This window comes from Nesoenas mayeri (genome assembly GCF_963082525.1).
Source record: "Nesoenas mayeri genome assembly, chromosome: 12".
NCBI classification, from domain to species: Eukaryota; Metazoa; Chordata; class Aves; order Columbiformes; family Columbidae; genus Nesoenas; species Nesoenas mayeri.
The window spans coordinates 9,146,508-9,161,977 of record NC_137547.1 but is presented as its reverse complement, the minus strand read 5'-3'; the positions used below and the strand labels follow the sequence as shown (position 1 = coordinate 9,161,977).

General features: G+C 39.0%; 1 protein-coding gene across 2 annotated transcripts in view; it reads left to right on the top strand.

Annotated features, from left to right (window-relative positions):
• Positions 1-15,470, top strand: part of BANP (BTG3 associated nuclear protein) — a 130,735-nt gene that overhangs the window by 33,788 nt on the left and 81,477 nt on the right. For both annotated transcript variants that reach the window (XM_080352216.1, XM_080352215.1), the window contains exon 7: positions 7,481-7,720. In XM_080352216.1, coding sequence (XP_080208342.1) covers positions 7,481-7,720 — 240 coding nt within the window. The remainder of the gene's footprint in view (positions 1-7,480; positions 7,721-15,470) is intronic.

The following is a 15,470-nucleotide window of genomic DNA, read 5'->3' as shown; positions in this document are numbered from 1 at the left end:
TCAGCTCTCCAGAGAGACCTTATTGCGGCCTTTCCGGAATTCTCTGTTCACAAAAACTTTCACCCTAACGTTGTTATGTTCTTTTAGATTTTGCTGTCCGCTGCAAAAAATAATACTGTGAAGAACATTAGATCCACGCTAGTTTTAAATTACAGAAGTTTTAAACCTGTGATATTAAGTACCTATATTGTTTTCTGACTTTAATGAATTCTCTGGTATGTGGCTGTAATCCTGTCGAGGGTTGGTTTTCCAGTTGACTAAGCCGTAACCTGGCAGCCATGTGCGCTTTCATGCTCACCACAAAGCTATTAAAAAACATTATGACATTCTCAAATATATTTGTCTACATTTTTTTAACTGAAGAGTCTTAGTATTAGATGAAGAAAAGCAAGTTGCAGTAGCTATGAACAAATAAGGTTTGGTAAGAATGGTGAGTAGATTTTCAAATGATCAGCAGTCAAAAGGGGACTTTTATGTTCTTAATAGACAACATCTGAGATGAAAATAACACTCTTTTGTCTAGATTCCAGTTACCTCGCATCTTATTTACTGCAAAGCCTTCTTTCTTGCCGATATTCAGAAAGCTGTTAGAAATATGATTTTCTAAACTTGTGATTTAAACCCTGTCATCTTCTCTTTCCCTATTTCACGTGCCCTCTTTAGAAGGAAGACCCAGTCCTCTGCCATTCCCCAGGCGCTCTTTAGAGCTCATAAGATTGCTTTTTTTCATGGTGTTTACATAAAACTTAGCCATAGTTAAGATACCTTTCTTTTAAGATACTTCCTTTAAGATAATATATATATATTTTTGTGGTACATACCCTCTCAATGTGTGTTGTCACCTGCCTCTTTGTAATCTGCCGGTTCTCATATTCTTGGGTTATAAAATTGCTGGATAAGAACATTGTATTTGTTCTATACTTCCATAGTGCCTTCTGCAATACTCAAATCTGATTTAAGAGTGTTACACTCTTGGAATTGTAGAAAATGGTAAAAAAGTGTGGCTTTTGCTTACTTGTGGTTTCCATTTGTTGGGTAAACTGCTTGGAATTCGTATATAGAAAATCACAGTTCATAAAGAACTCTTTCTGATGGGTCTCAAGCTTGCACTAAATAGCAGTTTCAGAATTTTACAGTGTTAAGTACTATTTCCCAAGAAAAGTGTACAAACAGCAGAAAGCAAAGAGTAGCTACTATCCAAATATGCTTACTAATTTTTTTGACAAATTTTGCTGTGATCAGGCCGTTAGGTGTTTCCTCTGAAGGCGTTGAATTTTATCTTGAAAAGCTTTGCAAGAACTTGCTCTTCAAGATGTCACATTAGAATATTTGTAAAAACAGAATTTCCCTTCCTATGGACATGAACTTGAGCAGCTGCTTCAGTTTAGCTCAAGGAAGCTCAAATGTTGAGTACTGACTGTTGAACTAAGGAGTGAGTCGTCTTAAGGCACTGTGTTTATTCTGTACGCGCACACTTCTCTAGGAGAAATGAGAGCATTATTTTGCTTGATGTTAGATATTGCTTTCAAGATACAAGGAGCTTCAAGATTCAGGGAATATCATAATGTTGTTCGTACACACATTTAGTATATGGTAACATTTAAAATATTTAATCTGTGACTTGATGTACAAACAAGAGGAGCATCTGTTCCTAAAACATTAAAGCACATTGTGTCATCCTTTTAAGTCTTTCACAATAGACTTACTGTCCTATTTTTAATATGGAAGGGAAAAAGAGCAGGACCTTTCATCTTTGTGGTATAAGAATGTCCCATTCAGCATTACTAAAAAAAAGCAGATATTTTTTAAAAATGTCTATGCCAAAGCCAAGACTTTGAAATTACTAAGAAACAAACACACTGTCCTTAGTATCTCCCAAGTATGCAGATGAACAGAGCTCCAGGAAAGCTGGTTTTAGGTGATATAAATAAAATTGCGAAATCCATTGATTTGGAATTTGGTTCAGTGAACTTTATGCTTGATACACTGACATATGATGTTTGGCACCGTATCCAATAGTTTTGTATTGTATCTGCTTTCTCTGCATTCTTTTTACTGCGCTTTTAAACTATGAAAAGTACAGACTTAGAAATGTAAACATGAATATTTTTGGAGGAGATAAGGGAAAACTGGTCCACACAGTGTGTTAATTAGAGGATGAGTAATATTTTTCCAAAGAAAATTGTTTAGTCACTTAATGTCTCTTCAGCTTTGCATCTGAAACAGTAATTTTACAATCATAGCATTAAATAGTGCTTAGAATTTGTTTTCCAAATGGAAATCCAAGCAGCTACATGTACGTGGCCCAGACTTATCTGTCTGCAGGATTTTCCAGTTCACTGCAAGATCAAATCTCACATGTTAGATGATCATTTGCAGCACTTTGCTGTTCCTGCCAAGCTCCTTATGACTAGATACAGACAGCGAGAATGAACTTGGAAATAGCCAACTTTTTGTACCTTCAACCAAGATCATATGCAGCCGATGTGAAGACACTGATGAGACTTCAAGAGCTTCAGTGACTTGTTAAAGCCAAAGAAAACGATAGAAATTGAATTGTTTAGATTTTTTTATTATTATTATTGGGAGCTAACAAATGAACGATGTTTTTTTTTCTGTCTGTCACAGCAATGTTTGAATTAAGTCTGGTCCACTCTGTAAAGTTAAATATAACAAAGAGGCAATAAACAAGAAAGTGGGCAAAATCCGAATTAGAAATTTGTTTTAGTGACATGAAACTCCTTTCCTAAGGGTTTAAAAATCCCTCTGAGTGCACGGCTTTTATTTTTCTTAATTTTATCATGAATTTTTTTAACTGAGCGTTGTAAATTACAGTTGATTGCATAGTCCTCATTTTCTACTTCTGTTGAGTAAATTCCCTGGGCTTCCATGAGTCATAAAGTAAGTGAACCTCCTCTTTCTCTCATGGATTTAACCATATACTAAAACTGAGGCTTTATTTTTACCAAACAAGCCATCTCGTGGAAGTTATGCTGAGCCTTCTGTGCACGCCATCGTGTTTGCTGAGACAAGCCCTGTGTGCCCATGTGTGTCTGTCCACGTTGGCTGTTGTCTGTGGGAGAACTGAAGAACCTGTGAGTGTGGGATATTAGATATTTTCAGAATATTTTGTGTGGCGCAGGGATGCTCTGACCACAGTGACCCAGAAATTACCCGGAGCTGTGTCTGCATTAAACAAACCCTTTGTGCTGTACACATTAGACTTGGAGCACAACACTCTTCTGACTATCTATCTTTTATCTTTACATGGAAATTAAACCTTCTTTTCCCCACCAATCAGGTGTAAAACTCCATTTCTGTGTCCAGGTTTCTGCTGTTTGTGGATATGTGTGTGTTGTTCGCTCCCTTTGACCAGAAATCACCGCCTCTTCACTGATTTTTGTGGTCAGAGGAGGTTTTGGTGAGCAGAGCTTTAAAGCTGGTTTTTAACCTTTCCTTTAGCACAAGCTTTAAATCACATTTGAGATTTGTAGGTTAACTTATAGCCTATCGCTGTTCCTTATATTTAATGATCATTAGTTAATGAAGTCGGTCTCTGTCGGTTAATCACTAACCCTGTGAACTCTTGCAAGGATAAAGGACTCGACCTAATTGACAGAAGTTTACTTTAAAAGATTATGTCAAATCTTCTATGCATCAGCCAAAATATTATCTAATTTCTCTAGAAATGAAGCTTTATTTTTGTACGTTTGGATTTTTTTTTTTTAAAGATTAATTCAGCTTTTTGCCTTCGTACAGCAGCTACCGGTTCTTTTTTCCCCATTGCAAATGCCAGATTTGCTCCCAACAGAGCTGAGTGAAGTGTGTGTCATCTCCCCGGCTGGGAAAAGCACATGTTGGGAGCAAGTCTGAAAGCCACAGTGACTCTTGTCTGATTTTTTTGTTCTCTTGACTTAATTTTTTTTATGCTAACCTTAAGGCCGGCTCGCCCTGTTCCCATAGAAATTCTTTGCGCAGCAGCCCCAGCCGCCTCCTGTCCGAATGAGAGGAGCGGTCAGCTGTGCTGGGAGATAAAAGAAATGGACTGAATGCGGTAAGAAAGATTTGAAAACAGCGTTGAAAAGCAAACTAGTTCTGGGTTCAGTAAAATGGAGATAAAGGCAAATTTTCAGATCTTAAAAAAGCACCGAAGAGGAGCGAGATATTAGTCTGTCATTGAAATGAGCTTCCAAGTGCAGAGTAAATCAGATAAAAATGTCAGGACTTTTAACACTTGGAGTAGAAATGATCAAGAGCCACTTCTCTGATAAAATATGTGGTGTGAAGAAACACAAGGAAGCACCTTTCCACATAGCACTCAAAATGCAGCAAGGCCGTTAGGAAAATTAGTGAAAGAAAAATACTTGAGGGCAAAACAAGAAAGTTGTGTGATGGACTGGGTTACAGATGAGTGTCTGCATTTATCTTTCATTATTTTTAAGAAGAGTGTGTTGACTGTGTTATTTCTTTTCAACCCTTCGTGTCATTTGCGGTTTGGTCGTGTTTAAGGAATAAAGCGGCTCTGTGGTTGTACAGGCCCTGGTGAATTCCTGACTCGGGGTCTGGCTATTAGAATAGATCTACTAAACAACCTGCCTCCTCTAGATTCCATCTAAATATTACCTATAATGTCTGATAATACACATGAAGAACCATTTCAGTAAGCATAAAAGGATGCTTGAGTGCTAGGAGCTTCAAATAACGCAGCTTTAATCAATAGTATTTATGTACTTAATTGCTTAGAGAGAATGTCCATCAAACTCCCCGTTTTTTCTTTCCTTACTCAGTGTCTTTTCCCCCCACGCTTCCTCTTTTCACCAGTTTTTCGTGTGCCGATCTCATTGGATTTACTCTGTGCAAAGTGCCAGATGTGCTGGCAGGCGGGTAGGAATTATTTTGATCTACAGAAGGAATAGTTTAAGCTTTTATGCCCTCAAGAAGCTGCAGTGAGACAGTAGAGTCATGGTTAACTTGAGTCATGCAGGTTCCACTTAATGCAAAATGATTATAAGGCGAATTCTCTTTTCTGTCAAAGCTTTTAAAGCAGGAGGAAAATGCAAGAGATAATTTAATGTGGGGCTTGTGTTCATAGGTCAGAATAACCAGATAGTGTCTTTTTTCCAGGCTGTTAGCAATAAAAGAACAGTTGCATGTGGTAAAAACAGTATGTTCTGGACTTGGTGCCAGTGAAGGAAAAAAAAAGGCAGATTTTTTTTGTAAATTGAAAAAATCTTTGGTTTATATACGTTGATAGCATTTGTTAAACAAGACTGCAGGTGGAAGGCGTTCTATACATAGTAATAACTCATATCTAATAGTAATTCTGTCAACTGCTAAGGAATTAAGATTTTGATAGGATATAAAATAATTTACTTAGGCTTTCTAGAATTTCTTTGAAAAACTTACACGCTTACCCAAAGATGTTTTTGCTTTGCCAACTCTGCCCACATTTTTCTAAAGCAGTTAATTTATCTTCAGGAACAGGCTGTTGTTTTGTCCGATAATGTTCACCAGGCTTGTGGTGAGGCCAGACACCGGGGCATTCAAAACAATCATCATTCATCTGAACCACCTTATTTTTCAGATGGCACCTGGTACTGTGAGCAGAAAAGAACCAGCGTGCCCTGTTATGTAGCTGAGGATAAAAAGTAAGGCTCAAATAAAATATACACCAAAAAAAAATCACGTATGCGTGAAAATATATTCAGAACAGAGGAGTAAGTTCTGATTTCAACAGAAAAAAGTTTGAGGGATTAGCTGCTACAAACATCAGCAGTAAATATTTTCCCTTACAAATTATCATAGTTGATAATCTGATGTTTATAATGATGTATCAGTATTGCATAATCTAACATTTGCTTCGTACTGTCATTATTCATCGCAATAAACTTGCATCTGACGTGTGGTATGACTCAACCCAAAGGTCATGTTGGAAAAGTGTTTTTCAGTGTTTTGAGTTGCTTTTATGGTGTATTTTACTGCATACTTCTGGCTTGTAGTCTAGTAAAATGCCGGCTGCTTAACCTGTGCCAGTACTTGGAGATAAAGATGCTGCTCACACAGGGGTCCTGGGTAATGTGGAAAGGATTCGCTCGTCTGTCAGATCCTTGTCACCCTGATTTGTGACTGGGAGGGTTATGGAAAACAGGGGTTTGTGACTTTGTATATACCATCAAACCGGACTTTAAAGGCATGTAATGAAAGGTAAATCATGTAATTGTATGATTTATTCACATTTTTACCATTCTGAAGGTAAGTGAAACAACAATGAAATGCTGTCAAACTCCAGAGTAGAAGGGCTGAGCGCCTCCTGTGTCAGGAAATGTTGTTTCACTCCAAAAAGTTGAGCAAACCTAGAAATAAAATCCAAATGGTTTTTGTCAGTGAACATTGAAATAGTACTGGAACATTCTTCCATCCAGTTCCTATAAGTGTTGTCAAGATTTGTACTGGAAATGGTGCTTTTATCTGGAGTGAGTGTCTCATCCCAGGTCCTGTGTTGCATCCTCCCCTTGGGTAGGGATCGCTCATCCTTAGGAGTTTGCTTCTAGTTTCTGGTTAGTTTTGAATCCACTGACTTTTGGCATTGCCTGCAAAGATTAATTTCCAGTGAGGGCTTAATATTTCTCTTAAAATGAATAATATTTTTCCTGCTAAACTGAGAGGGTTGGACAGAAATCAAACAAACTTCATTATATTTAAAATGTTTGTATGTTAATATGAGGAGTTTGGTCTAGTTCTGCTGCTAATGATCTTATACTTGAATAGAAGGGAAGATGCACTTGGCATGTGATATGAAATCTTTATGCTGGTCCTGTTCCTTGGTAAAATGTGTTTAGGAAATAATGTAGAGGTATTATGTAAATCTGATGAAAGACCAAAGCTTTGATTGGTATCTCTGGCTACGTTTTGAACGATTGTCACTGCTCGAAATACGCTTTTTAAGTGATTAAGTTCCTGCTCACTATTTATTATAATTTCTTAAATTTGTAGTTTTGCTTAGACTCATTTTAATCTGGTGTTTTTGGGGAAAACTGGTTCAGAGCTGTTAGCTTGAGATTAGCTGTACTTTAAGAATATTACGGGGTTGCAGTAATGTTCATTTTTAGGGGATGACTAACGTGATGAATGAGGACGCTGTGATTGCAGTGAGCTCTTTCAGCTCTTGGCCTCTAGTATGAGATACTTAAAACGATATCTGAGAGTGAGTAGGACATCTGGACTAATGGCACCAGTTCCTCGTGTAGGCCAGAACATTGATGGTAATCACTGCTGGTCACCATTGGTGTGGATTAGAGAATAGCTTTTTATCTGTAATAAATCTTGCGAGCCTATTTGTCATGCTAGATTTTAAAAGAAGTTTGTGGAGACTGCAAAGAAAATTGGAAGAGCTCATGATGACTTAAGAAATTGACTGTAACTTGAACCTGCCTGTTTCATTCTGTGCCACAATGAGAATTTCTCCAATCTCTGTTTTTAGAGGATTACCCCAATGGCACGTGGCTCGGCGATGAAAACAACCCCGAGATGCGGGTGCGTTGCCCCATCACCCCTGCGGACATGCTGCACATCAGCACCAACTGCCGCACGGCCGAGAAGATGGCACTGACGCTGCTTGATTATCTCTTCCATCGGGAAATTCAGGCCATCTCCAACCTGTCGGGCCAGGGCAAGCACGGCAAGAAGCAACTTGATCCTCTCATGATTTACGGAATTCGCTGTGAGTATAACACCAAAACTTTTGAATCTGTACTGTGTAGATGAGGCAGAAACTGCTACTTGCAGTTAAACTACATTTTGTAAGAATGGGGTGGGTATTGTTGTTGCCAATAGATGTTTTGTTAGTGTTTATGAAGGAATCCTAATGGACTGGTTTAATTTAGTCTGTTGCGGGTGTTCACCAGAAATTCCTCAATCTTGAAATCTGAATTCAGATTTCTTTGCAAGTACCAGCTGTGAGCGCACCAAATGTAGTAAGTATCGGAGAATTATTACTTTCTCAGAAAATGCAATAAAACAAATAACACACATTTAAATATTGTCCACATGTTCAAAACAGCGTAAGTCTTGAATTTCAGGTTTCTTGTGTGTATTATTTTGAAAGACTTGCTGTCATTGAGATGGAAGAAATTTGCAGTCTCTGGTAAAGTAAAGATCAAGTATCATCATGTCTGTGGATTCATAACACGAATTCATATGATGCAAATGTACTTGTGTCTATTCCAATCTGCATGAGTCTTTTGGTTAGTAAAGCTATTACGCACTAATGAACAAATATTATATTGAAGATGCGATTTTTGTCAATTTAAAAGGAACCAAATGTGTTTTGCATATAGAATGTAGTATGCACAGCCACCAGTTTTAAGAGCAGAATCTGGACGTATGCGTCTTACTCTGATACACTGACTTCTGCTAGAATATTACTCGGGGAATCCGCTGGGGACAGTTAAGGTTGTTCTGTACACTGTGGTGTAAATATTTTCTAGTAAAGGAGGTAAGTGGAGGCCTCTCAAACAGCCGCGCATCTGACACAAGTGCTACAGCTCTTTGTGAAGAGGAAGCAAATGTAAATGTTACTGTTGAATTAAAAGATAATCTAAAAATGACCAACTTTTCTAATTGAACTACGTTTTAATATACCAGTAGGATCACCCTGTTAAAAGATCCTTTATAGTCACATCTTATGTAGGTCACAAATGGATTAGTAGAGTGGGAATAATTTGTTATACTAGAGTGTTTTGTGTGCAGTTGCCGATTTGAAATGCCAATTAAGGCTTAAGAACATAGCCAGAGAGAGCTGACTTTGTGGTGTTTGAAGAGTTGGATGTTTTGTTTTTACGCTTCTGTTAGGGCAGCGGGTTTGATAGTTACATGGAGGAAAACATGAGGAATATTGAGACTGCTGAGGAAACCTTCATTTGTTTCTAGCCATTTACTGGCTATCTTGGGAAAACTGAATGGCAAAACTAACCTGTCCAAGTTGTTGCATTAGACCTGTTTTTGTCTTGTTACACACCTGAAGCAGAAGCCTTCAAGCTCCTGCTGCAAATGTATTAAATATGTATTTTTTAAGGGAGATTATGATTCAAAGTAATTTTGATCAAGGCAAATGGCCGTGTTCTATTGTGGTTTTCAAACTTAGATTTTTGTTGACAACAGTGTTTAGAAATGTGAAGAAATGATTCTTGCTCCGGTATTAAAGCAAGTCACTGGCAACCTGTTTCCCAACCCCTTAAATCTGTGAGCACGAATCAAATGAGTTTATAACTGTTTGTGTAAGAGGAACAGGATTTTGAAAATGGGAGCACGGGGAAAGAACATGCTCATGTGACTGCTTAAGCTGGGGATTAAGTTATTTATATGAGGCGTTGTGACCATGGAAAAATTGGATTATAGAAGCGATCCCTGCAGCTGGCAAAGGTTTGTGGTGGTGGAATTGTACTCGCAGTGGATTGCAAGCAACCACGTTCCGAGTGACAGGGCAGAAACCACGTCCGGGCCTTTGATGTCATTACCATGGTTTGGAAGCTTTGAGATCCAGGTATCTGAAATGTATCTTTATTTCTTCTTCATGTTGACGAGCATTTTGCTTTCTTTCGAGAACCACTCCCTAACGGAATAGGGATTTTGTGGGTTTTTGGAATAATAGACCCTGTGGTAATCTGACCAGAGTTTACTTTTTTGGGTACTTTAGCGTTAATGGTTATCAAGATTTGCTATCAGCGATGGCAAAGAATCCTGTGGCAACCAGGATTGATGAAGAAAATGCATGAAAACATGACGAAACAGCAAATAGGAACAACATTGGGCCAGAAATGATGGTTTCTGGTAACAACATGTCATCACTGCAAATAATTAGTCAGAATGAAATCTGATTTTGGTGGCTGGTTTATGAATCTGCTGTGATGTGAGTGAGCACCGGGATAACTCATAACTTTGGAGGATGAGATTCTGGCCGTGTTTGGTGGCAGAACTGCTGTCGAGTTCAGCTGGGCCACAATTTCATCCCTGGTATTTCTCAGCGAGGTACTGGGATGTGCCATTCATCCCCGCTTTGCTTTTCCAGTGGTGAAGTGTCGTTCCATAAAATCTACCAAAAACTGAGTGCAATGCATGGGAGCTCTATTAGGTTGTTATCCCAACTGTGTGGTTTGCTTCTGCTATGAGCAGTAGTATTTGATGAATTATTTTAAATATAAATGAAAAATCTCATGTCATCAGCCTCACACTTACCAGTCATAGCTAGAAAGCTCAAGCCAATAGAAAGGATTTTATTTTTCCTTTCAAGTTTATTAAAGTTTGTCAGTGACAAGCTATTCCTTCCTTTATTTTTCTAGAAGAAAAAGAAAACCAACCAAATCTGTATTTAATAGAGAGACTATTTTGTATAATAGGCAGAAACGAGAAGTATGTTTATTAAAAATTCTTGATATGCTGCGTAAGGTTTACCGCAGCAGAGATGCGAGTTTATCTTTGGAAGTGTAAGTTTTCACTTGTGGTATAAATTAGTGTGTGGGGTGGCAGCGGTTTTTGGGCAAGAAACCAAAATATCTTAAACACACACTATGTGTCATTAAGTAGCTCATTACTTGAACCCTACTAAAAATGCAGACGTTTTCTGGTGAAATGTGATATAAGAACATCCACAGTTGTAATTTTCTTTGTGTAACAGAAAATACAGGTTTAGCTCTTTTGAGATTTTACGGCGATCTCCACAAATGAGGTTGAAAAACCAGATTCCCAGATTCAGAATTTTGCATTTGTAAGAAACTTTGTAACTCAAAGGAAGATTTCACATTTCACCTTGGAAAAACGGAGGGGGGATTTCTGAAGTTCATAAAAGAAAATCTATCTATAGTTCTTACTCTTCAAAATAATCTGGCTAATGAAGTGAAAACAAAATAATGTTCGTTATTTCCTGCGTGTGTAACTTTGTTAGTGTTTCATTTCTGTGAAAGCCTCTTGCATCTGCAGATTATTTGCAGATTATCACCAGTCATTTTTAACATACTTGTCAATTTTGTTCCATTATAATAAGAGAATAGAAGATCCAGTACCTACAAATTAAATGCAGAACAAGTGGGTGGGTAGAGGAAGGAGATGCAAGTTCACGAATTGCATTAAGGGGAACCTGTACCCTTTGGTGATTTATTGGGCACCAGAAATCCTCTTTTGGCTCCGTACAGTTGTTTGTTGCTCAGGGAACTGTATACGCATATTGAAATAACTCTCACGCGGATTCATGGGTTAACGTTTATTCCATCCAGAATACACCCTTGTCATTTACATAACATAAGAAAAAAGTGTTATCTGAGAACACCTTACGATAAAGCCAGATTTTTAACTATATGGGAAATGATGTTCTGTTTCAAGTGGCACGTTACTTTTTTAGATGTGTTTAGAAACGTAGAATAGGAAGAAATCGGTAATCAAAGCTTGGAGTTTCTATTGTGTTGTAATATCGCTTCCAGCAAAGTATTGTTCGACTGTGCTAGTTGAAAGAGAAATTAATCCACTTTGATAGGAGAATGATACGTAACCATGTCCTCTTCAGAGGGCTGTTCAAATCAAATTAAATGCTGTATTTGCTTTCCAAAATTCATCGACACGACACTACTTGGGAAGCAGACCACCCACGTTTCTTTAATAGGAACCACGTTTGACTCCTGCTTGATTGTGTAATTTATGTCAGATTGGTCTCTGTGTGTGTATATATATATATGTATGGATGCACATAACCCAAACATGATGCAGGTTGGGCCAGTTTAAGCAGCTTGTAACTTGTGTCATGCAGAAATCTGCAAATCGCAGCAAGTCACTACTGTTGTGGCTTCGCATTTGCTTTTAATGAAGATTTTGATCTTAAGAGCCGTGCAGGATAAGCAGCAGATGTACCACATTTCTGTTCTGTCTTTCTTAAGCATTATCCTGCTTTTAAATACCGGAGGAAGGGTAGGAAGTTGCTTCTCATACACAAACCCTTAGCTCTGATGTTTCCCACCACTGGATCTGTTTTATGAGATACTGCAGACTGTTGCTATTATATAGAAAGTTTAATATAAATAAACATTAGTTACTGAAAGTGTACACTATAAATACAGAATATATTTAGTATTTTTTTCATTCTTCCACTTTAAAAAGCCTTTTTTATTGCTTCATTTTGATAAACTTTACCCATTTTTCCTTTTATCTCCTTTTTCCCTTCCTCATCTCTGTATACTTTTTTTTGCACTCTCTTGACTTCTTTTTATTTCCTGTTTATAATGCTGAGCTTCATGTGTTGCATTTCTGAACATTGTACTAGTCACTAATTGTAAGAGTGTACAGTGTGTATCCAGTGTTTTACAACACTGTTACACATGGGTGCAAAGGACATTGTTACACGTCTTGGTCATCAGCAGTTGTAGATGTGACCTTGGGTTCTATCAGGAGACTGTTGGAGAAATGCAAGAAAAATTCGAACTTTTTCAAATTGGCGTTTTGTTCTATCTCTTTAATATTTCATCAGCACTAGAAACTGGTGAATTTTCGTCACTTGGATTGTTGTGACCACATTGTTAATTGTCGATTCAATCCATCCCCCCGGCAGAGCGACTGACTCAAGAATCAGCCGTGATTTAGATACTGCGGAGGTTTGAGGAAGAGAAATGGGTTCGTGGCAGCGCTCAGGCTAGGAATTTGTTGAGGATCTCTGATGTTTTCTGCTTAACCCATGCTTCTGTTTCTTTATTATATAGGACATTAAGTAATCTTCCAAGCTATAGTAGTCTGAAAAGTAGTGGTGTGGTTTGTATCTGCATGGATGAGCTAATCTTGTGGTCTCTGGAAATGCTTTTTACCGACATTTTCTTCTCATAGTAATAAATACCGAGGACTGTAGCTCTTTGGAAATAAAGATTTGCTTCAGGCTGCTCCTGTGAGGACGGCGGTGCTATCAGATGCCATAGTGCGTTCTCAACTGCCAGACAGGGCTCAGAGGCAGGACAAGCTTCCTTTTGCAGCTGGATTGAGTCTAAGCAGACAAGAGTTTGCCCAATTCTGCAGCATCGTGCCCGTGGCAGATGGAGGTTGAGCAGGTTCTCCTGAGCTGTCTGCTGGTCCAAACCTCTGCTCTGCATCTTACCACGTGGACCGTCTCCACCTGAGAATTTCCAAAGAGCTGCGTGTGGTTCATTCTGAATTCCATGAGAGTGGGGACTGTTGGTGGGGGCACAACTTGGGCAGAGTTTGCAGAGGTGTTGGACTGTCTCGTATGAAGCAAAGTTTGAGCGTTCAGCACATCTTTAAATAGAAAGAAGGGAAAGAAAGCATTAATATTTTTTGGTATGGCACCCCTGGGAAGGGCCTTGTGTTGCAGCAGTGCTGCTTTTTTCAGCCGCTGTGTTCCTCTGCGCTGCCTTCAGTTCCAAAGAGCTGCTGCTTTGTGAATCAATTAAACGCTGCCACATGGAGGGAAGTGATAACCTCTTTTGAGGGGAGGCGAGAAGATAATATGAGAACCCATTGAGTTTATCTCAGCACCGCAGTTCTCATAAATGGCATCAATGCTGGCACTTGCTTACTGACTTTATGTAAGGCCTGTAATTTAATGCTGACTGTTGTTTCCTTCTTTCCCGAGCACTTCTGTTTACTTCAGTTACTTTCCTGGCCAGTTGCTCATTAATAAAACTGAAATAAAAGCAGCAATTTGGGGGAATAAAATAAGTTGTTGGCAGCGTGTTTCCTCTCTCCTTCTCACCCTTGTCTTGTTGTTCTTGCGTTATACAAGCGTTGAATTTAATTTTCCATTCCCGAACGTAAGCAGCTGCTCAGCCTGTCAGTCGCAGCCGTGATTGTGCGGAACTTGATTGTGCATGATGTGCTGTCAAGCACTTCTGGGCTCTTAGGCTCTGCAGAAAGAAGAAAACTGATGCATTAGGTCACTTGGACTGTTTCTTTCCAGCCGATTCTTCCATCCTGTCAATAGTTTTCCACTTTGGCCAGACTTATTTAAAGGACGTGCTAAAGTGCACTGGTCCTCACTTCTTGAGAGGCAACTAAAAATATTCAGATAAGTCCGTGAGCATGAAAGCAGTTTTCTCAGTGACTTTAAATGTGTGATTCAGGAGCATGTAATGAAAAAAGGGGCAAATTGTGTAATTTGTAAGATGTGCTCATGGGGAAAGTTACTGCTGCAAATAGGATAATTTAGTTGAAAAAGTGCTGGGTTTTATTCTAGTGAAAATCAGGGGACTCTTGTATGGATTTTAGAAATTGTTACAGATTCATGTATTAACAAGCCCAAAACTGATGTCAGCAAGAAGTATTGGACCTTTTATAATCAATGTGTTGAGTGTGATGTCCAAAAATCATCTTTATCAATACTGCAGATCCATCCGAGCTATGAAGTCACAAATGACTCTTTGTGTCACTGTTGTGTTAATCACCGTTTTCTTGGGGCTGACTCCTCCGTTCATGGAACTTCTCCAGTGTTATGACTGTCTGCAGAGTAAGTTACTGCAGCATGCAGCAGTGAGGTCCCTTTAGGACTTTATTCGGAAGGATGCAGAGTTTGATTTGCTCTCCCCATCTGCAGCAGAGGCTGTTGGTTACCCAGCATCACTCACACTCAGTCCTTGCGTAAAGAAAATATCCTAAGGAAGTTCCAATGGATTCTAGACAAATATTTGCTTTACTGTCGAAGGCCTGTAAATGACAAAATTGAACTTTCATGGTGTGATTTTAAAAGACATGAAGATTCTAGGAAAGTATTTGATCTCTGACATTTTGAGAGGAAAAGCAGCTCAGCCACCAAATACAGATCGATCAGTGCAAAAATAATGTACATTCATCTGGAAAACGCATTACTGCGTGCAAGAAGAGCTGTGATTTCATGAAATTTCATAACTGGAATTCCAGAAGGTTGCCTAGCTTCTCCTTTGCTGGCTTTGCACTTGCTTTTCTCCGTTCCACAAGGGTTAAAAAGTGAGGTGAGGAGATGCCTCAAGCCGACTGCGAGTCAAACGTAAATAGATTCCCGCAGCGTTCGGGTTTCTGTTGTGCCAACCCTTTCCAAAGCCACAAGCGCCTTCGGAAGGGGAGAAATTTTGGTTGTTGATTCAAAAGGCAGTTTTTCTTGGCGGCACGTGTGGCGGCGTTTGCCATCCAGATGGGCTCCCGAGGCCCCGTGGCGAGGGCTTATGTAAGGGGACGGCTCGGGAAGGGGGGTCAGCAAAAACCCTCCTTTTTCCATCGGTTCTGCTCTCGATCCTGTCAGATCACATTCTGCCGCCGTGTAAAAGACAAAACAGCTGTTTAATCAACTTCTCTGTAAAAATCATAGCTGTCAAAAATGACCCGGCGTGTGGTTATTGGCAGCAACTCCCTAAAATCAGCAGCATTTATTTCCACCGAGCGTTATTGATTCAGTTGGGGTGATTCCATTTGTTTTGAGCACCAGACTTTGATTTCTAGCAGTAAGTTGATCCTTT